Here is a 24,308-nt window from a genome sequence, read left to right as displayed (position 1 = left end):
CCTGGAAGAAAAAAGGCAGGGTTTAGGCTTAAAGAAAAAAGTGAATATGGAACCAGGAGTGAAATTCACCTTTACAATCTCATGCAAGTAAGTGGAGTTGCTAGCTCTAAGCCAAGCCCCACATTAACAATTTAAATATATTAATTGCTACTGCCAATTACAATCAAGATATCCAGAAGTAATCTTTTCTAGCTGCAAAAACTCCTGCTTACAGCCACTCACCAGATGGAAAACTGGCTCTCAACAACCATAAGTAATTCAAAGAGCCAGAGCCCCTTTCTTTAGCCAATAACCCTCGCCTTAGAAACCCAACTGGCTGCTGGTGCTCAGAGCCTATCGCTCAAGTCAGGAAGTCCAGGAAGAACAGCAGGTCAAAAACTCAGCTTTGAGACCACGAGGCTGTCAGTGCACTTCTGCTTCCAGTGTTTTCTTTTTAAATTTTCACTGGGCCTGATTTTTTTGTTAAAATATCTTCCATCCTCACTAGATGTTCAGCTGGCCATCTGCATTCAATTATTTTATCTTTCTCCTTGATACTGCATACTGCTTAGGCTCTTGGACTCAAAATACAAAAAGCTCCAGTCACATTCTCATGTTCTTTATGGTCTGTGCGGCCCAAGCAACGCAGTTTTCCTGGGGATAAATTCTCTAGCTTCATATATCTTCAGTTACTAAAGGCACGCAAGTAGATTTGAGACTTGCCTAGAAGCACAACAGCTACATAAGGCAAGGTCCTGAATATTGTTCAAACATTTCAAAATCAGAAGTTGATACATTCTTAAATTCACCACTCTGGGACTTTCTATAAAGTAACACATTCTACTAAATATACTTAAGCATTCTCCTATGATGAGAAAGCAAAAGCAAAAATTATCACCTCCCAGATCTTTAATTGCAAACAGAGCCTTGAAAAATAACCAGTACAGTTACTGACTGCTGTATCTATAAAGAACTATAGCTTTAATTCTTTCATGGCAGCATAACTTTATTCTGTACTTTAAGAAAGCTTTCACTTTTGGGAATAGGTTGACTATCACTTGAATAAATAATATAGATTCACAGTCTTACTGGGAAAAGAGAGGAAGAAAGTGGTGGCTGCGACCAAACCCCACTCTCCTGGTGAGTCTGCTTGTCCATTTTGTGATCCAGTTTTGTAAGGATGATTCTCCAGCCCTACTTTATGCCAGCCATCTGAGTTTTCTGAGTCAGCTGAATTTTTCATCTAATTTATATTATATACACAGGCAAACGTCCAAATCAGACGCTCAGCAGGAAATTCATACTTGCAAAAGGAACCAGCTTAACTTCTAGCAAGATTGAGAGCACATCAACTGCCATACTCAAATCAAAGCCATCAAGACAATCCTGTCACAGATCCCTTATTTGCTGAACACAGCCCATGAGCACAATCAATCCAACTTCCACCTTCCGCCTTTCCCAGAGATGTGCCCCTCCAAGACATGTCAGGGAAGCTGTCTTGCAAAAAAAAAAAAAAAAAACCCCCCAAAAAAAAACCCAAACAAAAAAAACCCCACACAACCAAAAAAACCCCCACCACCAAAACCCCAAAAGGATTCTGGAGGACATGACCCCAGCAGTCACGCACCTACCCTGTTATGTGTACTTCCTCCACAGCGGCGCTATCCGAAAACTGATGCCTTCTTCGGGGCTTCTCTTGGAGAGAGCACAGCTAAAAGTACATGGCAACTGACTTACTGTGCAACTTCTCTTAAGAGAAAGGAAGCAGGAAGACAATTCTCTCAGATTGTTCTGTTCTTTCAGTATAAACCAGTTCTACCAGCTTCCTTACTTCATGCCACTCTCTGATTTCCATGAGTTATAACAAGATCTCACTCTTAGCTGATACAAAAAACATTTCCACCCAGAAAATACCCTTAATATTCCTCTTTCAGCAAGTGATGAGAACAGATGTGATTCACAACCGACTCCTACGAGCAGCACAGTGTATCAACAACAGCAACTTCTGGAAAATGCGAGAAAATAAGGAGGTGAGACAGTATTTATGCCACACAATTAAAATATGAGTTAATGTTCCAAGTGCTATCACTTGGCGTATCCTCATGACAGCTCCGTGTAAGAGCAGTGCAATCACCTTTACCGCTTCTCTCATGGGAACGGCTTTACAGCTCAGACTTGGCTGACAGGTAGATACTCCAAGGCTTCAGTTACCCCAGTTTCCAGAGGAGCTAAACAGAAAATTATTCCAATTTAAAGTAGTTGTCCTTAAAGAGGTATGTGCCTACTCTAAACTCTTTTTGTGGAGATTTAGAAGTCCTCTTGTACATTTTGACAGCCTCCAAGTAGTCTATTTACAAATAACGACTAACTGAATTCCAACTAGAGCATTCCATGCCAAGGCACATTACCAGCACCATGCACAGCTTCTTTCAGGCAGGACTTCTGGAGTCCTGTGATTGACAAGGTCCCTAATGAACTCTAATTGAAGACTCGGCAGTCTGAAAAATGCAGCAACAGATGTGGTAAAAGGGCAAACCACAGACTGTTTTGCTAATGAATGAAAAGTGTCTGGTCTGATGAGGGCCAGTGACCCAAAAACTCTCTTCTTCCACTCACCCTTTTACTTCATGTTCAAGTTTGGACCCTCTCCCTCGTCAGCCCAACACTTGGGGGCAGTAATATACAGCCTTGAACGTATTCTATATACTCGTACCGGCACCAAGATGCTCTTCTATTAAAAAGTAGCAGCAGAGCATGGCTCTGACAGAGTAAGAGGGACGTCAGGGAGGGAACTTAGCGCAGTTATCGTTCCCAGCAGGAACACAAGCCTAGCAAATAGATGTCAGCTTCTCACTATAGTAGTTTTGGAAACTTTTTTGCATACAAAAGCCATTTCCAAGTCATCTTCATCTCCTTTCAATGGATCTTAAGCAAGCATCAGAACAGTAGCTACACTTACCAGTCTGGAGATCAATTCCTATAGAAAGACTATGGCAAGATGAGCTGCAAGCAGACTTCCTGTAATAACCTACACTTAACGCAAAAATAAAAATGATTCGGGCCTCTGCTTCAAGTCTACCCCAGCGCAGCAGTGTAATGAAGCAAGGAAACCAAGCACAAAGGAAGCAGAAGTCAGGGTGCCATCTTTTATAATTCTGTCACAAGTTTAATGAACCTGCTCATATTCACCATGTGTTTGGAGTCTGACCTTTTACTTCAAGGAGGTTACTGTCTGGTAATGGTACAGGAAACAGAATAAAAATATCAGCCGTAAAGGTTTGGATGAAACTTGCCAAAAAAGGTCAAAAAACTATTTGCTTGAGTCTGGCTTATGATGTTTTTGGAACTTTTACAGGTGGCGGTGGCAGTGTATATACTGCTCTTGTCTAGCTAGAGTGTAGTCTTGTGGAGGTCAGGCTGAGAGTGGGCTGCAGAAGAGGCCTACATATGTCTCAACAATAAAGAAATCACACTGGATTTCACAAATCATTTCATCTCCACCACAAAGAAGGGACTGCAATGACTAGTGTGGGAATCGCACAGACCCTCCTTCTAACAAGCGTCATTCAAACTGGTCTGTTTCGTGTTATGCTTGCAATATGAAAAGAAGCCCAGTGCACGTGTTGCTGATGGAAAGCATGTAGAGCACTAATGAGCACCATCCAAAAGTAATTCCAACATTTAGAGGTAACCAGCAATTTTCTGAGTCATTAAAAAAACCTCATACCACTTATACAGTCAAGCTTACCATAGCTCCCCAAACGACTCTGTTTTGAATGGTCCTTGGAGCTGCTCAAACCCTGATATCCGTTCAGTCCTCCAAATTTCATCAGAAAACCAACCGCGTCACACCAGATCATATCAACGATTTAGTTATTCTGTGTCCTACCTCCAGCAACAGCCACAAAAATGATGCTGTAGGTTGCCAAGAGTTTTGGTGGCACAGATGCAGCCAATTACTAAATGGTTTCAAGAAAAATAAATAATCCCTTCCTGCAGGGAATAATTTCTTTCCTGACCCACAGAGCTTTCTTACCTGTAGCTTGGCTTATGTAACTGAAAGCAATATTTAAATAGAGTTTGATAAATTTAAGTCACAGGATAAATTTAAGCCACAGCTTTTTGACCACGGGACTCCTCCCAAGTTTGCTAACACCAGCTTCAATACCACTCAGGAACAGACCTCCTCAGCTAAACTTTTACCTGTTAAGCAACTGATCTTCTGCACACAAACAGCTCAGACACAATTGAAACAACTTAAGAGGTACTAGCTCAAATAGCTGCTATGTGCAGAACAATCAGCTTTTTAGGGTCTCTTGCACAAGGTTTGTCAGCATCATGCATAAAATTCAGACTCGCCACAGAAAAGGGATGTAGTTCTCTACAGATAAGAGGAAAGGCTTAATTCAAAGGTCTAACAGCACTGTCCCAAGCCTCAACATCCACTGCCTGCAAAAATTTAGAAGCCTAGTTCAGAAATAAGCCACATATTCGGACCGGACAATAGAAACAAGCTTTCCCAGCCACCCAATAAAGTTCTATATAGACTAAAGCCGTATTTCAGTAGTACTTTAAGTTGCTCCAGAGGCAACTGTGCCACGCGCTGTCTTCAGGGACAGTTGACACTAACTAGGCTATAATAGCCTAACTGAGCATCACAGGATGTGCAACTAAATCCTATGCAACTCGTAATGAGTACACACACCCTTCTTAAGTTAGTTTTCTTCACTAGCAGTTTATAGAAGGGAAAACAAGTGTCGGGGCAAGTGGAAAACAGGTATTGGGCACAAGATGGGTGTCCAGGGTTGGGGGTTTTTTTGGATACTCACTGGACTGCAGAATACCTGATATGGCATAAGTTATAAATAGATTTGGGTATTCTCCAGAATCCCAGTGTTCTGAGATATTCAGTCTCAGTAACGTCTCTGAAGCACGTGTCATAGCACATCCCCTGTACCTATGGCAGAAGTCCTGTGTCAAACTATAAACAGGCAGGTAGGTTATCAGGAGACAACACAGAAGTACAAGGGCACACATCGGCCTTGTATAAACTGTTCCAAATTACTTTTCCTAAACAGCAGCCTCCAAACTGGTGATGACTTCATCAAGAAAGCTGCTAATGACCCCTTCATCTGAAAGCGTGTCCATGCATACGCAGTAGTACCTGTTGGCTTGCCCAAAAGAAACATGTAGATTCCTGACATTGTTAGGGCAATCGCTGTATTCTTCCTTGCCAAAGCACAAGGAGAAAAACAAACCACCACACCTCCGAGACGCTTCAGAAAATGTTCTTACATACCGGGTCTTTGTCACACCCAGGACTCAGCCACTACTTCGTTAGAGCATCCAATACTCACCAAGTCAATGAGGTCACTGAGATTCTTCTCTATCTGCTGTGGAGGCAGACGCCTCATCAAATCCAAGGCACAATCCAGCTGCTGGTCACTCTGCAGAAACAAGAACATCCTCCCGTTACAACACGTACAGGCAATACATCACATTCAGCCACCCACAAGAACTGCAGTGCTTGTTGACTCCTCTGATACGAGAGATACAGTTTCTAGTTCTAAGCAGCAGCATGTTTTGTCTTAATACAAATACATTTCAATAAAGTTCAGTACCATTTGATCATGTGTTATTGACTTGGTACTGCAAAAATTGTTCTAGACATTGGATTTAAGAGCGCAGCTTTAACTGGTGTCATGCCACCGTGCTGTTGATGGAAAGGAGTCCAGTCCTTACCTCACCAAAAACTGTTTCCAACATTTGTGCAAATGTTTTTTCCATGCCATCTCAATAACCATCTGGGTTAGGGAACTGAAAGTTCGTTCCCCCAAAGCAGTTTTAACATTTCCTCATTTGTATTGTGCCATTCAGTTTGAACTAACTAGTATCCAAGACAAATTCTATTCCAGCACAAAACGCTCTCTCCCTCCTTCAACTTTATCAAAAAGCCAGAATGAAACATGCGCACAAAGTATGATCCATTATTTCCTTCTTGCTACAAAACACACCCCAAAAGCTGCCTGTATCTGAGAAATCAGAGACTTCAGTTATTTCAAGAAATCACAGCGACATACTCCAAAGGGCTTACTGCAGGTGGTCTCACATCCAATTCTTCCACAAAAGAAACCCTTAAACTTCAGAGTCAGAACATCTTCAACAGCCAATACCACAGACACTTGATGAGCTGAACCATGTTCTTGACATAGCCTTTAGCTCTCCTTCTCACCAACAAACACTTTCCCACAAACCTAACTACCCAAAATCTGCATGAGTTACTTCGATCAGCAGGTCACCAGGCAGCTGAAGCATAGCCAGTTTGTTTTCACTGCTTCGTCCCCTCCCTTTTTCCTCTGCAATTTCTAGCCACACGTACACAATGAGCTTAGCTTTAATTTCTCCCTCCTGTGCTCTGCCAAGCTCCCAAAGTTTTATTTAAGAAAGGCTTCAAAACTAAAGCAGTTACATTAGCACATTATTCAAGTAGCAGTCCCCAGGTCAGGGAGAAACAGGAAGCAAAGTTTCCTGCAATTAAGCGATACCCTAGAAATGAGGAAAGGAGGGAGTTCTCAGTTCAGTAGACAGCCATCATGAAAGCTGTTCTCAAAAGATATTACCCACTCACTATCAAAAGAGAAATATTGTACAGACAGCCGGATCTGGAGAGATGATGTATTTATTTTGTTCAGGTTATAGGACACCATTTTGCAAAATATTCCAGCTCTGCAGAGTTAAGCACCAAATCCCATATATCCGCAATGATCTGCTGAAGGTCTGAGCCTTCAGCCTGAAAAGCAGGATGCACTGACACCAAGAACAGAAGTTTATGAGTCACCTGTTGTCACTGAAGGAGGACACATTCAAGGAACATACATAACCCCACCACACTCTAAATATTTGGGTAATGTGACAAGCAAGTCCTCGGCTTGAAATGAGCCTGAAGTTATTTAACTTGGAAAGCAACCCCAAATAAATCACTGAACCAACTATCACTATATTCATGCACAAAAGTAACGGCCAAGATTTTCAAAACCTTTTTCTTCATTAGATGTTCAGGGGAAGTGAAAACCACTCACTTTTTACTACTAACCTTTCAGTCCCCAGAGAAAGATACTATTTAGATGGCCTACGCCTGCCCAGCTCCAGCAGCCAAGCTCAGGCAGGTGATCCTTCTTACCAAGTATCATCCTTACCTCCCGCTATCTTTCACATCAAGGGACGAAAGCGGACACATGGTCACAGGGTCACGCTCCTCACTTTGGGATCGTGGGAACACTTACTGAAGTGCTCCGTCCTCCTCTGCCAGCTGGAATTGTTTAATAGACAAAAAAGCCTTGGGAAAGATGATGTTAAAAACCACCACTACAGCTGCAATCCTAGAGTAAGTGTTTTACAATGAGACAATTTTGAAATAAACTACGCTGAATGATGGAGTAGCTACATTTGTGGTGGTTTATGGATTAACCAAAAGAACTTGGACTGACCATTTTTATGACAGTATATTCAGTAACAACTGTTAAAAGACACAAGCAAGACCATTGAAGGCAGAGATTCTTAAAGGGTTCAGACATGGCTGGCGTACATGGCTGTGTGCAAAGGAAAAACAAAAATATCCAAGCACATACTAACAGTATATTTTTCTGGTATCAAAGAGGCAAAAGCAGGGCTGAGCAGCAGGACTCTTCAGTTTTCTTGCAGAGCATTTAAATAATTAAACAGCTTGCCAGCAGATCTCTTAAAGCACTGAAATAAAGGCAGGTCCTGCTGTATTTCTATCCCTAACTCTGTGGTTATATGGTCACTGTGCTGGCACAGTAAAAAAGGCAGCACAAAGCACACAGATTACAGAACAAAGTGGTACTGTGTGGTATCGGATACACCTGGTATGTCCTGCTCCAGAGTGGAACAGGTAATTCTACCACTATCTTTTGCTTCCCGTTCTTTCCCTGTAGGTGAAGTGAGGTTTCAAAAACCAGGTCTGTGGTCAAATACGTTCTTTGGTTCCAGACCTCTGCCACAGCTGGAGTATTGGAGTACTAGCTACCCAGAGTAGCTGTAGGTACTTACATACAAAGAGATAGGAATCACATCCAAGGTGCCAAAACCAGCAGTACACAGTTCTCTGATTTTACAGAAGGACAAACTCTCCCAGGGATGTACTACTACTGCAGTGTTGACAGTGGCATGTTACTAGTGACATTAAATCCCACAAAGCCTTCACACAACCTGTGTAAGAGGAAGGCGTTCTTTGACAACTCGGTCACCTACCTCACTACAGCTGACCCAACCTACCTGTCTCTACACTCTTAACTTCACCTGTTCTGGATTTTCATTTGCTTAATTCTCTTGTAAAATTGCATACTGAGGACAGGGTTTCTTAACAGATCTCCAGACAAAAACATTTCTACAGAATTCTTGCCTTTAGACATAGAGAGGCTTATAAAGCCCTGCTCACTGAGAAGGTGATTAGACAGGCCGTCTCCCAGTCTGGGCTGCTCTCGAAGCCAAGCTCTTTGAGGTTGCAGGACTTAATGAGCTTAGTGTTTACTTGATATGAGGCCGTTTTCCACCATTCCTCTGTTTCATCCAGCACAGAGCTCCTGTGGAGGAGTTGGGAGTTCAGACAGAAATTCTAAATGAAGTTTTATTACAGCTGAAGCCACTGAAGGATTTAGAGATCACAGGAATCTCAGAGACTGAAAATATTAGCTTAGATGAAAGCTCCTTAATAAGTTCCCTCTAAAGATGTTTGGCTATCTAGAATCTCCACTTAAGCATCTGCTATAGTGTTCCCATGATATCACCACAAGGAAAAATGTTGTGTTTGTTTAGCTTCCTTTGCCTGCATCTGCTCTTCTCTTCAGCCTCCCTGTTGTACTTAGCTTTTCCAAAAGAGAAACTCTCTCAGAACTTCCACAGGTCTCTGGTCATCTAGGCACTCTGCGTTGAGGCTCAAATAAAAACAAATAGCACTGGAAAAAAAAAAATAATCAGCTGTATAAATGTGCAGTTGCACACACACGCACAGTCGTATACTTTAATTCCATTCCACACTGTAAGCGATATTGTTCAAAGGCTGAGGACGGGCAGATGTCGTTCAATGGAGAAAACACAAATAAAAAACCCAGTAAGTTCTGTTCAGAGGTTTTGAGAAGGTATGTTTGCACACTGTGTAAGAAAACAACGTGTTTCATTTTCAGTTCTTGAAACAAGGACATGCCATGGGCATTGTTACTTATTTTAAGAGCAAGGTACTCTTCTGACCTTATACTTGTACACAGTTACCATGAAAGAGGATGCAAACTGCAAAAATTAAAACAGGCAAAATGCTGAACTTCCTTTTGACCCCCACTCATCACATCCTCTAAAGCACAGAGCTCCTTCAGATGAGGGGCACGTGGTGCAGGAATAGCTGGCATTCGTTAATGGTCCCTGGCCAGGATACGCTATGCTGAGAACATCAGGCAACAGGAGCTGACCCAAGATTACGCAAACCTGGAAGCAAGTAAACTACTTCTCATGCGGCTGTAACAGTTCGTGGCACCCAAATGCGTTCTGCCAGACCAAGGTAATAAGCCACGCCATGTTCGCATTGTATTTTGCACAGAATTGTCACCAGATAAACGAGGGTATTCTAAGCCAAGATATACACCTAAAGCCTTTCAAACATCAGTGTCACTGGCAGAACCAGTAACACTGCACAGAGGCTGCACTTGTTTTTTCAACAGCCACTAGCAACCTGATGTGTTACTTGCTACCTACAAGTATTTTGCACTTTGTAAATGATATTTCTACACATGCATTTCACTACATACGCTTACAGAAATTCACAGGCTTTATTCACAAGCTTTGACAACTCTCTGTTGCTAGTTACCTGAGACTTAACCTATACTCTGGGTTTTAAGAGGGTTTACACAAACCTGCAGCTCTACCCATTTCAAAGACTAAGCCATTCCACTTGAAAGAAGGTAAAAGATTTCATTTAAAACGCCCAGCCTTACAGTCAGCAGGAATTTGCTTCTATTTATCACAAAGACCTGCACATTTCCCTGGTTTTCAGAGCTTTGTTCCGATAGCCCCTGTTCATTTGACTATGTTATTGCCAGGCATAAACAGAGTTAGGCAGTTTCTTCAAAAAGAAAACCAGGCTGGTCTCACTTCTGTATTGTATTTCTATATTAACACTACTCTGAGCTAACTCCTGAACCAAGAGAAACCAGCTGAGGTAGTTCAGTGCTGCTACTTCTTATTTTAGCCCTTTATGGGCAATAAGCCACTTGGGCCACCAAACCAAACATAACACTTCTACTCGAGGCACGATCGCACTACCTACCCCCGGGTCATCTCTGATGCCAGCTGAGGAGGACTGGGTGACCTAAAAATTACTTCAGTAGTTAGGATTAAGGTAAAAGCCACACACGCGTAGGAAGAGCATTCGTTATTTGGCCTGTACTGCCCATGTTTGGCCCTGAAACGCCACCGTTGTTAGGACGCAGCAGCTGGGTTACAACAGATAAAACAAAGGTCTTTGAGCTGCTTCGTGCACAAGTTTTGCTCAAGACTGGCATCTGAAAAGTTATCCAAATTTAAAGTACAAGCTGGCACCTAAATTTTCAGACAACAAAAATATAAGAAAAACCTGAAGGCACACCAAAAATAGCACATTTGCTCAACTTATGCAATTTGAAGCAATCACACATCAGATTACTTTGGTCCCTGGTAAGTTTATAATCAAAATATCTTCATAACTTAATCCAGGGCCAGAAGTACACAACCAGCAAACCACTTTTTTTTTTTTTTTCTTCTTTCTTATCTTTTATGTTGCAGACATACCCCAGACTGTAAATCATATTATTTCCTGTCAGTTCTTCCAACAGGAATGTCTGAGTAATGTTTCAGCTTTGTGGTACTAAAACACTAAATTTTTTTAATTGAAACAGATACACAGCTTCCCCTCCTGCTTGTCATTTTAATCCTTGCCAACTTCCAGAGCTCAAAAGGCAGAAGACTCCCTTTTCAAATTACACAATAGGATAGGATTACTGCTAGGGGCTTTAGCAAAGGCTTGAATTATTGTAACCCCTGTGTAATAAAAAGTACAGTAGTATGTTAAGTCGCAAGATTCCCTCCTCAGCTGTCAGCATTCACTTTTTAGGATATTAGATGGGAAGGGGAATAACTCTGTACGATCTATGAATCCCAGACAAGTTCTGCACTCATGACGTTTCCATCAGCTGCACACATTCCTCGCAATCTGTTCTCCTACATTATTTTTCCCTTGACTATTAACTCTCTTCTGGCAGATCCTATTTAAAACCATTTGTAACGTACTTATAAATCACGGCTTCCTGACAGGAAGGTGTACTAGTGGGAGAAACAGCAATAGCATATTTAAGAAACTATCAAATGTAATAAAAGTTGAAGATACACTATGCTGTGGATTGTTATAGAAGAACAGGTCAAAGATTACTGAAAGAAAATGACGCTGATGCAGACTACATTCTCCTTCTCTTGAACTACTTCTAGCTTTGTCTTCTCTGGTTAGGATGTGATCCAGCGGCTTTTGTTATCTCAGACACTTAGGACCACGTTGTGCATTCAGTAATGTGTTCAGCTCCATTTACTGTGGTCAAGACCAAACAGACCGACCGATTGCTGAAAGCGTTTATCCCATGAATTACAAGTGAGAAGGCTTAAAGACTAAAATAAGAACAAGAAGCGATGAATCGGAAGATTTTAGCAGAAGTTGCTGTACTTGGTCTCCCACAGCTACCCTGTAACCGGTATTTACTCACAGAGCAATTGCACAAGTCACGTCACAGCTTTTAACATCAGCAAATCCTTCTTGGAGATGTTCTCCTGCAGAACATTATTTCTTTTATTCTACTCTACTCTAACTTTTAAAACAATTGAGCACGCTACGAAGAAGCGGTACTAGCCCCAAATAATGACTGAAAACACTTTTGTGGCTTGTTTTCTAGGTCTAACTGTTGTACACAGTGACAAATGCACCTGCATGCTCATCAAAAAACAAGAGCTCTACTCCAGACCTCAGCTTTTGTTCTACATTGGTCCATAAATTTAATACACACTAACTTCAGAAAGACAAGTGCTCACGAGGGATCTCTTCCTTAAAGAGTAACTTATATGTCTGCTCCAAAGACTCGCGCAGGGGAACTAAAATAATCTACAGGAAGGAGAGCAAATGAGGCAGCTTAAGTTTCACTGCCACCAGCATGCAACGACACTGGATACTTCTCACCATTTCAGGCTGACACCACAACTATGACAAGTCCTAGACAGATTAAAGGAGTGGCAATGGTCTTCTAGGAGCAACTACCAAAGAGATCTCCTCCATTCAAGCTCAATGAGCACCTCAAAGCTTGCCATCAGCATTTTGCCAAATCCTTGTTTATTGCTTTGCCTTTAGACAGATGCTTTCAAGCATCCTTTCAATCCTACATTGTATTTGACTTCACTTCATCATTCTTACCTCCAAATCAGGTAAGCATTGTTCGCTGCTCATGGGACATTACCCAACACCCTAGCTCAACTGCAGAACCAATTATCAAGTGAATTATAATGCACTGAAGGCATTCCCATCCATTAGTTCCTAAATAAACCAGAGCTGCTTGCATTACTTTATTAAGAAGCTCAATCTCATGGAACAACTATTTGTCAAGATGTTTTACATCTATCAAGAAAAAAAAAATGAACCCCCATAGTCTGGAGAGGGCCATTGGACTGCAATTCTCTATTGGTTTCTGAAGTAAGAATACGGCATCTCGCGGAGTACGCTCTGCAACCAGTTTGCACACCTCGTAGCTGCTCTTCAACTAGATGCATTTCAGTTCCTGTTAGCACATCTACAGAGGTGTACAGCACACAGTGGAAAAAAATTAACACTTGCTTGGCACCTCCTTCCCAGCAAGGACGTGTTTCGAGATGGTAGATCCTCCCATCTACTTTCAAACCTATCGCTTTAGTTTAAAGTCCAATGCAAGTCTCCGTCACCTGTCCAATGAGAAGAGCCACCACGTACAAACAGAAGAGCAGGAGGGACCAGCAGCAAGGCTTTCTGGGAACAGACTATTCGTCTTGACCTTTTGCCACCATCACTAATGATTTCTGCACCAGTGTTTGTCTTCTGGGTAACAGAAACAACGTTTTATTTATTAAACTTGTCATTGAACACGACAATGTAATTTACTAGCTTTCATCTGGTGCCAAGAATTCCTGTGAAGCATAAAGTTTGCAAAAAGTCATTTCCCAATAAATCATGGCATCAAGCGAATATGCAATCTATTAGCCCCATATGAAAGAGTAAAATGGGGACAGCAGTAAAATAGCTACATAGAAAAGTTGCACAGATTGCAAAACAGCATCGCTAACTTTTAATAAAAGGGATTAAAGTCACTGAAGCGGACTGTAGAGCTGACCACCTTTCCCAATTAAGGTTAAAAGATTTAATTAGACTGTCATTGCACAACAGGTTTTTTTCCCCATTTTAAGGCTGGATCTAACACAAACCAACATTTTCTTTGTTAGGTATATGTACAGATAGGAAATCTTAGCTAAACAAAGGGAAAAAAAGCTGTCAGAGCACAGCGCCGAGATAAAAGAACTTGTCCCAATTTTGCACACACTTCACAAGGAAGGTTGCAGTGTCTGCCTAATAGTTTCCCTATCAGAACACACGCTGGCTTGAGCACAAGTATGTGCGTACCCCTAAAAGACAGACACCCAGACACAGACAGCTTTACTGACACTGTAACCATTCAGTATTACCGAATGTGAAAACCAACTTCATACTCTTGATACCACAACTATTTTCTGTAGCTTCACAAATACGTTGGCATAGACTAAGGTGGCATGCAGCAAGTCAGTCTTGCTTTCTAAAAACCGTGAAGGTGCCTCCTAACCACCCTCCTTCCCACTGTCTCACCCACGCTGACTCACACCCAACAGAGACTTACCGCTGAGCAGCTAGTAAAGTTTTCATGGCCTATGCAACAGGAAATCGTTCACGGGATCGTCTTCCTGACCTCGTCAGCCCCTTTGTAAAAACTCCCGTTATCTCTGCAAGATCCTTTTGTACAGCTCTTAGCTTCAAGCCTGCAGATGTATCCTAAATTATCGATTAATACTCTGTCATACTCCCACTTCATTACTACTTTCTTTCTCTGTAAACCCACTACTAACAGGCTAACAGGGTTAGTACAGTCTTTGAAATAAGCTAATACAGAAGGTCTGTGTTGGTTCATAAGTCTGACAGCCTGGTTTTCATAGTCACATTGCCTTCTTGCCTTCCATTCAAATATTCCTGAGGAAGCGCTCAAATCAGGCTCTAGAGGAAGACTGCTTAATTTTCACAGGGGTCAATTTTTTTCCTTTTTAAATTGAAACCGTAATTACTACAAATGCAACAGCTCCTGAGATTCAACACTGCCATCTGTCATCCTGGACATCCACAAACGTATTGTTTGTGATGCTTTCTTTTAATCCTGTTAATGCTGGCCGATCTTTTCAAAATGCTCTTTTATTCTACGTGCTGCTAGTTTCATCTTTGAATCAGCCTGAGCATGAAAGCATCGGAAGAGGAACTGCTCAATTCAAACGGAGAAAATTTTTTTCTTGCAGAAAGAGCCAGGTTTGGCAAATTGGTCCTGGCCTGAAAGATCCACGTTCTCCTTCCAGTCAACTGCAACCTAGATTTTTTTCATATGAGAAGTTACTTAAATCAAAACCATTTGAGAAAGCGCATATTATTACAGCAGCAGGGATGCATATACTCTATCACCAAGGTGACGACAAACATAGACATGCTTACTGACAGCACAACTAACACAAACATGCGGTATCACCCATTCAGTATTCATGTTTTACACCAGCCTGTTTGTAGAGCCCCAGTCACCCCAGTAAGCTGCTGCCATGCTCACAGCCCCTCAGTTTAATAAACAAACTCTGCACTTTCCACCGTCCTCAGGTCTAGTAGCCAGGGTTGTAAATTCAGGAGATAACTCTGGCAAGTAATCGGATGCCTGGCAAGACAGAGAGGAGAGACGGGGAGGTTATCTAATTAGTCCTCATCCCTGAATGTTCTCCAATTGCCTAAAAGGTCAAAAAAGTAGGTTAATATGCCTTTCGCTTCTGTCTAGCAAGACTTACCTTGCTGACTACCCTGCAAAGCTTGCGAGACAGCTGAATTTCATCCAAGGCATTCAGTGCAAAGGATTTCAAGTTTTAAACTGGGCAGCTAATGGTTTGCCTATATTTAGGCCATAAGAATATCACATCTCTACCTAACAAGATAGTCACGCTCCCCAGGATTCCTTCCCTTGCCCATAATTCCCAGACTTGACTATTCTTTCAGTCTTTATATGCTTTCCTTGCTGTTACTGAACATGCCTGACCTACCCTCAAGTCAGAACTGCAGACAGCGTGCAATCTAACAACACATCCAAGTTCTGCAAAACTTTTAATAAATTTAAGTAGCAGAGACAGTTTATGCAGGAGCAGTGCTTCACATAACACACGCATGCCAGTTTCAATTCATGTCAGAATTCTCCTTCAATTTAACACGAAGTTAATACTTACTCCATTTGGTCCGTTTTTACCTTACCAAGCTCTGAAATAGCTCCACCTGTCCTAACGGCTTCATGAAAGCTGTATTTGACCATCCAGTGGGGCACTGTCAATATCGAGCCAAGATCACGCCTGTTCTTAGCATTGCATCCAAAACTGACCCCTAAATTCGCACAGCAACGGGACTCTGCATAAATACAGCCATTAACTGCTGCGGTCAGCATAATGCAGCTGATATTTTACTCCATTTCTCCATTTCATGGCTCTCTCCTCCTTTGAATCAACTCACCAAAAGACCAGTCTCTTGTTTCTTGAGCTGGTCTCAAATTGCAAGCACAGGCTATCAGCTAGCGACCAATCACCTCTGCTAGCAGCAAGCTTTTTTTAAATCCTGATATTTACCAAAGCAAAAATAACTGGGCAAGGCAGGTAACAGGACATCACTCTCAAATTCAGCAGTTTGTCTAATGGAAAAGACAGAAAGTTCCACCTGAAGAAATGCAAACAAATTTCCCTGAGAGAATAAAAAGTATTTTATTTATGGTGGCTTTGATTGGTGGCTTAAGGCAACCACTAAGCTTCTGTCTTCAATGCAGTCTCAACCTTTTTTGCTTCCATATAAAATCCTCTTAAGTGCTGTTTCCAGTCTAGTTTCAGCTGATGCTGCTAAAATCGTTAGATCCTGAGTTCTGCTTTCACCCAGGCTGGTAACCCTCCCGCTTTGCAACAAGGACATGATTGAAATTCCAAGTTAATGCACCAGGAAAGAATTCAGCACCACTTTCTGTAACAAAAAGACACAGAGGACATCCTCTTCATACTCGGGGAAACGGCACCGGCAAGGACATGCTCTGCAGTGTGGCTGCAAACACTTTGAGTAAGGTCTCGTGGGTTTAAACTGAGAGTCAGGACTCCTAAGCCAACCCTGGACTGAAAAATAACACAGACTATGCTGATGAAATATAAACTAGTACAATTTAATTTGCATATAGCAAGGAATAAGGTAGGTAATTTATGAGAAGGGCAGTCAGATAAGGCAAGTGCACGCAAATACATTCTGCAGTTCTTCAGCCCAACTTGGAAGCGGCAGCACAAAAAGCACGAGCTCAAAGCACGCTGTATGTTCTCCTTCTGAACCCTAGAAGAGGAAGGTACGGCAAAAGAACACCACCAGATAATAGAAGAAAACTAATCTTACCAGTTGAAGCCAAGGCTCAGGTCACCGCTCTAGGAAATACAGCACAAGATATTATCTAATGCAACTAAAGTAATTCTAAACACAAGCCTATTTTGGGCAGAAGTAGGAGATAGATCCTGTTTTCGATTCCTCACTCAAAACTACATTGTATCTAAAAAACCAGAAAGAGGACAGGCTGCCACTGCTCTTGGCATTACCCAGACAGCACCTATTGTGGAAAATTACAACATTTTAATGAAGAAACAAGCAAAGCAGCTTCCTCAAGTATGCTGCATTCTCATAATAAATCCTCTCAGCTCAACTAACAGGGAAACGTCTTTAAAACTTGCTCAACCAGCATTTACCCTCATGCCCCATAAAGGAAGTTTCAAAAGCAAACTTCTCATCTACCACTCAGGCAAGAGCTCAGACTTCCCAAGACAGCCTGTTTGGAAGCATCTGTCCCCATCCTGCTTTAGGACATAAGACCACGTCAGTGAATTCTGGCCACTAAATCAGGTCTAGGTCCCTGTATTATTCAGCCCAAGTAAGCCACAACAGCTTGATGTTCTCCAAATGCATCACAAGTTTCAGTTAATAGTTCTTGGGCATCTGTTCATAGAAGTTGGTCAATTCTCACATTAATGTCAACAGGAACACCTACTAAACATTTAAGAACGCATTACACAAAGGATGAAGAAAAAAATTAAGTTTATGCTCCAGTTTAAAGTGGCCACACTTCCATTGCACTGGCCTGTATTCTTGATCTTTATGTTCAAGTTAGAGAAGCTTTTCAATTAACCCAATCTATCAGCAAACGATTCTTGGGCTAGAGCCCAGCTAGAGAGAGTAGGAAGCTTAGGAAAGGCTTACGTCCTTCAGATGTATTAACTGCTCCTTCACACCACACAGGTTTCATCATCCATAAAGAAAATTCAAATTTGAAGTCCCCTGGTTTTAAGTGAGATTTTTTTTCCCCCCACCCTTCTTCCTGGAAGCAGCAGAGGATTAGGAAGAACTGCAGCATACGCGTGCTTTGGACCTTGTGCATTAAGGAGGGAGGGACAAAGGTTTGGTTGAGGCTTTTAAACTCTTCTGGACTCCTAGCATAAATCAACCAGAAAGTAGGGAATTATAATGACTGAATATGAATAAAAACAGATGATCCACATCATTTTGAGCATCTTATACTTCTACAATCGTGTCCTTTGTCCAGAAAAAAAAGTCCTTAAACATCACATTGTGTTAAAGTGGGATTTAGCATAGACCTAAACTCCCACTTAGGCTGCCTGTACAGGCACCCTGCAGAATTTCACGCTTCTCCAGTAAAATTGCTCGCTCCTCAACAGACACTGAAACATACTCAGTTTTATTTCAACTTGAGGTGGCACTACTACAATGTCTACCAGCTCAAGGGGGGGGGGGGGGGGGAACCCAAAGCAACAAAACAAAACACCTCCCTACAAGTTTACTTAGCGGACTAAGGAGCTGTTTGGACTGTGCCAAAAAGGACTGCCTCCAAAGGGCAGGCAGGAGAATAACCACTGGTATCGGCGCTCCCCACCCAAGTATCCACCTACCCAAAACCAAACCAGATGAGTACGCAGCACCGGGGAGTGCTGGGTGATCACGCGCAACCCCCGAGTTAACCAGCTACACTTCACACAGGAAAGGATAACTGACAGAAAGCAGAGCTGAGGTAGAAGCAGAAATTGAATAGGGTAGCAATGTTTCTTTCCCAAAGAGAGTAATTTCACTACTCAACTACAGTAATAATGACTAAAAGTAGTAACTAAAAAGAGTTGAACTGCACTTTCATTTTGGTTTATGCCCAGATGTCAACTAGTGAGATATCAGCATATATATTTACTGTATGAGGAAATCCTGTTTGTACAACTTCAGCTTGCGAATGTTTTTCCTTTGCCCATAAACCACAAGATTAAGCATCACTGCAATGGCAGTATTCCCTATCCCAACAATATCCACTAACTTGATTATTTTGGGAATTTGCCTTTTAAGATAACATTTAGCTAAGCTAATATACTTGGCTAATAAAACATGGACTCTACAAAATAGCTTAAGTCAGTATTTCTCAGACGACACAAGGTGCAAAGGACTTGCTGTGGACACTGAGCGCTCAGGCTATGTAGTCAGGTTTTAAAAATGACACGATCCGTTTAGAAGAGAGACAGACTCGGCCTTCAAGCAGCTGGAAAAGCTACCTTGTGCAGTTTCACAAATCATTTAATATGGTTTTGGTAGCAGTTGCACAAAACCAAATTATTTATCAAGCAGCAACGTGCTTGCCCAAGAAAACCAGCCCCCACCTTGAAAATATTAGTTACTCTGAGTAGCACATGAGGTTTACGCATTGAGGGTCAGCGTTGCATCACGCATCCTTGGCTGTGCTTCAGCCCTTTTTAGCTGCCTCAAGTTCTAAACGGATGGTGTGCAGCCAGCGCTACACTAGACAGTTTGAATTTATGGTTGATTAAATTATAAATTTTGCTAAAATTGTCCACCTTTTCTTGAAGAGCTGCATAGCAGAAGAAACACTTGCTAACATGATCAGCACAGTTTACATAACCTGGAAAGGAAGATTTTTATTTTTACAAAGAGTACCTGGATTCCATCCACTCACAACCCACAATTCCAGAAATCTCAGCAGATCCACTCTCCCAAGTCCTGCTTCGCCCTGAACAGTGCCTTACGTTTATTTTTAGCACAAGAGACAGCATCCATCCAGGCAGTTTTCAAGCTTCGTGTGTTGCCCTGCCCTGTTTCACGGAGCACCTGACTGAAACGCGGACACAATTCTCACTTACGCTCACCAAGAGCAAATTCAGACCTGAGGTGGCGAAGAGGAGGCAAAGGTTCTGCTCTACAGATACTGGTGACCCCACGGCACCATGAAGGTGGCTGACCTAACACTCTGTACCACACCAGCTCCTCTCAGCTGTCATGAAATTTGCTGTTGCCTTCAGTGAAGGGGCCATTTCAGCTTTTCGATGCTCCATTTCAGTATTGCGTTTTCATACCCACTAAAATGAAAGACCCTGGGTGGGTTTGCGCTGAAGCTGAAACTGGGTGCTACAACTGCACTATCTGCGTAACATTGAGACAATTGGAAGAACTGGTGAAGTTTTAAAACATCACCACAGATTATTTGCCTTCTGCGAACAAGATCAATGATTTGTCTTGCATGTTCCTACTGGACCTAGGTAAACCAGGCTTAAGTTGCCACATTCTTTGAGTGAGTCTTCAGATGTGTACACAGCCACCATGACATACGAGTAACAGAGTGGCTGCCACAGATTCGCCCCCGAAGTCCACTCAACATCGGAGACTAGCACATAGGGTTGGAAGTTCTGATCACATTTCTCCTACGCCCGGTGGTCTCCATTACTAAACACAAAAAAAATGAGAAGACAGCGTAAGCTTACAACACTCAGGAAATTTCTAAAGGATTTGTGTTCTACCTCCTCCAAAATACTAATATAGTTACGTTTAAACCCTGACTGGGTTGTTCTTATAGCATGCTTTCACACCCCCTTAAAAGAACCTGGCATCACCATTGTTATTTTACATGAAGTCTACTTGTTTTCCTTGAATTCTTTTCCTGTGAGGATTTCTGCCATGGCAGGAGGTAAGATAGTTTGTTGGAATCCTGATTTCAAATTCTACGGTCAGGTCTTACACATACACACTTCAGTATCTGATTTTAAGACACACAATTGAAATAAGATGCTCCATCCCGTCATTGCCCACACTCAGAAGTCAGGTACGGCATCTCGTTTGTGCAGACATGAACAGAAGAGCAGAACCTTGATCTTAAGCATTATTCATCCTTCACCAGCAACTAAAGATCTTTATCCTGCATAATACAGGTGCCAGGATCACCAGGATCTTCAGCTTTGAAGAAAAAACATAAGGTATTGCCTCTGAAATTCTTATGGTTGATAGTAAGAAGGATTACACTTGCTTGCTTAACCAATCTTTATATTGCTATATAGCCAGGCACCAGGTTGTTGTTTCATAAACCTAAATACATTTGAATATTCTTACATTGTTGCATTGGAAAACCTGAATCACAAATTCCCAAACAGTGCAGAGTATCTCAGTGATTCCATACAGGTGATTACATCCATGGGGGTTACAGTGCCCGGACAGGCTCCACAGAAGCAGCCGTCCATCCCGGCAGAGCTGGGAGCAGACCAGGGCCTGGGCCAGTTCCCGTTCTTATTGCTGGATTTGTTTGGCGCTGATGAAATCTGCCCCTTTTATACCTGGTACCAAAATGAAACTGAAAGGTTTTGTGACCTGGGCTAATCCATTCAGCAAACACACAGCAAGATGAGGATTATTTTACATGACAGAGAAATTAGAGGGTCTCCTCCGAAAAACAGAAAGTTCTCATCCCTGCAGAAGAGCAGCACCCACAGCTGCAACACCGCCTGCTCTGACTGCACTTGGTTTTCCTGCGGTTTACAGATTCCATTAGATCTTAGTACACCTTAACAAGCAAGTCCAGCTTGCAGAGGAAATGCCGGACCACGGGTGATAATTAGGGGTTGATGAACAGCAGCAGTAGGACACTGGGCCCCCACTGCCCTCAGACGCTGCTGCCGCTGCGTTGGTTCCCTCGCTCCGTTTACAACTACATCAAGCGGTAACATTCGCCGTTCAAAGCGGAAGCATTCCCTCTGTAAACACCACCCCAGGTACCAGGCCCAGAAACCTGGAAGTAACTGGACAGCAGAGCACTCGGACGGGCCTGGACGCCCCGCCGCCCGCCCCCAGGCCCAGCGGAGCCCCGGACAGAGCCCCCCCCGCCCCGTCGCCGCCCCCAACTCCAGGCCAGGCCACCCCTCCCCTCTGCCCTGGCAACACCGGCTCGGGCCCTCCCTCACCGCCGCCCCGGGGAGAACGGGCGAGGCCCACCCGCTCCGCCGCCCCCCTGTGAAGCGGGGTGGGGGTGGGGGGGGTGAGGGAGGGGGGTGGCGAAGGAACCGCCGGGGCGCGGCACCGGGGGGGGATGGGAAGGGGCAGCACCACCGGGAGGAAGGGGGGCGCGGGGAGAGGGAGCGGGCAGCGGCGGGGGACCGTGCCCCTCGCCCTTACCATGGCGGCTCGGCGGGGCTGCGCTGGGTGGTAGCAACGGCGGCGCCTCCCGGTCCCGTCCGGTCTCCCTCCGAGACAGGCCGCGGCCCTTCCACTTCCGCCGTTGCCTAGGAGTGAACATCCGGGTCAGCGCTCCCTCGCCCCGCCCCCTCGCCACCGTTCCGCCAATCAGAGCGCAGCTCGCCGGCCATCGCCAAGTATGGAGCGCGGCGCGCGAACGGGGCGGGGAGGGGCAAGAGGGAGGAGCGGGAAGAACCATTCCCCACCGGCTGGGGGGTGGGGGGGTGGGTGGGAAGGGGGGCGGAGGGACCCGGGGTGGGGGAGCGGCACCACGGGCGGTAGGGCGGCGGGCGCCACCAACTCCAGCGCGGGGGGGGTGAGCACGGCCGCGGCCGGAAAGAGAACGGCCAATCAGAGGCGGGGGGCGGGGATAGGGGCGTGGCCTGCGGGAGGGCGCGCCAGGCGCTCAGCCCTCGTGGCGCCGGCCGGCACTCGGCCCCAGCTGCGCCACGGAGCGGCACGTCCCTCCTGTAAACGCCTAAAAACGGAAAAAAGTCAGTACGAGGCAGGCACTTAGCACGGAAAGCATCATCCCGAACAGGTAACGTTTTGGCAACGTCATCAAGGCCGAAAACTGGACTACACAGAGGTAATTAATAGAGCGTCATCACTGCTGCTGCCTGTAGCGCATCTACTTCAGCTCTAAAGTGACAAGGAAAAACAATCAGCCTCTGGCTGATTAAGGTCAGGGTTAATTAATTTGAAAAGCAAGTGTTCAGCCTCCTCTGGAAGCTTAGCTTTTGATTCAGCAAAGCATGTAGGTACCTGCCGGAAGCCAAGCAGATGCTTACGTACTTTGATGACTTCAGGGCTCAGGCAGCTGAGATACGGATCTCCAAACGCGAGATGGAAATCAGCAGATTGGGGTGGAGGGGTGCGCAAATAAAACATTTCTATTTTTCTCAGACTGTCCCAGGAAGAAAGCTTTTTTTCACCCTAACGTACAATTCACATTTCAGTGATCTCAGGTCCAGCTGATCCCCATTCCAGACTCGCGCATCTCGGTATGGACCTGTGCGTTTAAGAGCCGCGACGTACCCAGTTGCCCCAGGAAAGCATCCGATTCATTCTCTGACAACACTTTGCAGCTTTTTTGGAACAATTATTTGGCCCGTGTTTCACTGGAGTTTTGGTGCCAGGATCCCAAGAACCCTCCACTGGTACTCTCTGGCTCCTGCACTGCAGACTTGGCCCTTGTGAGCCAAAATCCCTTTTGCTGTTCCATTTACTTTCCACAGTTTGCCGCAGAAACTGGAAACGCTGACGAGGGGAGTCACACTCCGCTTCGTTTTTCCCTTGGATGTAACACTGTGGTACATCCTTCTTGCGGGAGACGACCAGGGCCAAGCTCTGACTTTCCACTAAGACATCACCACAGATAATTTGTGACTCCGAATTTTCCTAGCTATGGATACCAACAGGACCTTCTAAGAGATAACAGCTCTGACTGCTCCTTTCATTTAACAGGGCAAACCAGCCCTAGCTTTCAGTTCGAAAAGAACAATCTCAATTTCCAGGGAAGTGAACACAACAGCTAGCATCCAGGCATAACTGTTAATGTGAATTTGCATGACAAATGACCATATACAGATGTAACAGCTATCACTGCTTACACTAATTAAAAAAAACCCAAAGCTGTCCTGTATGCTGATGTCTTCTGACAATTTTGCTAAGTTAGCTTTTACCTACTTTTTTCCATTCCTCTCTCGCCATTTTTAAACCTTTGGTGTTCTCAGTGCAGGAACAAGATGAACCCAGGAAGCAAAGGACAGAAACAGTAGAACAATCTCAAGAAAAACAGGAGCTGTATTACTTCACAGAAAACCAAAAGCGCATAAAACTCCATCAATAACCTTCTAACAAATAAACTCTAAGGTGGGAAATAATCTTGCCCTGTCTAGTAGAGAAGGTGTTTGTTTCCTCCTCTAGAGTCCCCGCATTCAATTCTTTGCTGCTACCAGTCAGCCTAACCTCCTTAAACCCAGCTTATAAACCGCCGCAATCCAAAGTGAATTCTGCTTTGGAATCCACGGATCCTTCAGGCTTGGTGTTCCCTCAGAGGTGCCTACCTGCAGTAATTAAGAAAAGCAAGCCTGTTCATTACACAGCACAAATTATTCATCCATTTTAGAGGTCCACGCATCTAATGTGCATGTTTTCCTTGGGGCGGGGTCCGGGAGGCCAGAATTGATAAATTTGAAGCTGCATGTTCTAAACTTCATTATTTTTGTCACAAAACTCATGCAAAGTATTCAATGACTACTCTCCTTTTATAGTTACGAACAGAAACTGTTTCTAGCTGCTTGCTGAAGAAGCAGAGCAAAAGCAGAATTACGCAGCCCAGTATATTTTAAACAATCTGAGATCCAAATGAATGTTGAGG

At 43.7% G+C, this 24,308-nt stretch overlaps 1 protein-coding gene and 1 long non-coding RNA gene across 3 annotated transcripts in view; one reads left to right on the top strand and one right to left on the bottom strand.

Annotated features, from left to right (window-relative positions):
- Nucleotides 1-22,003, bottom strand: part of CAPZB (capping actin protein of muscle Z-line subunit beta) — a 60,516-nt gene extending 38,513 nt beyond the window's left edge. The window contains exons 1-2 of one of the 2 annotated variants that reach the window (XM_075773572.1): nucleotides 21,866-22,003; nucleotides 5,337-5,426 (exon numbers count right to left, since the gene is read on the bottom strand). In XM_075773572.1, the coding sequence (XP_075629687.1) occupies nucleotides 5,337-5,426; nucleotides 21,866-21,868 (93 nt within the window). In that variant the 5' untranslated portion in view covers nucleotides 21,869-22,003. The remainder of the gene's footprint in view (nucleotides 1-5,336; nucleotides 5,427-21,865) is intronic. The other variant, XM_075773573.1, reaches the window with a different exon arrangement.
- A 304-nt stretch (nucleotides 22,004-22,307) lies between these two features.
- LOC142604698 (uncharacterized) lies at nucleotides 22,308-23,811 on the top strand. Its single transcript, XR_012838543.1, has 2 exons — nucleotides 22,308-22,514; nucleotides 23,662-23,811. It is a non-coding gene; the product is annotated as an uncharacterized LOC142604698 (long non-coding RNA).
- The last annotated feature ends 497 nt before the right edge of the window (nucleotides 23,812-24,308 follow it).

Source organism: Balearica regulorum, chromosome 21, assembly GCF_011004875.1.
Source record: "Balearica regulorum gibbericeps isolate bBalReg1 chromosome 21, bBalReg1.pri, whole genome shotgun sequence".
Taxonomy (NCBI): Eukaryota; Metazoa; Chordata; class Aves; order Gruiformes; family Gruidae; genus Balearica; species Balearica regulorum.
Note: the sequence above shows the minus strand (reverse complement) of the source record. Positions and strands in the feature narration are given on the sequence as shown.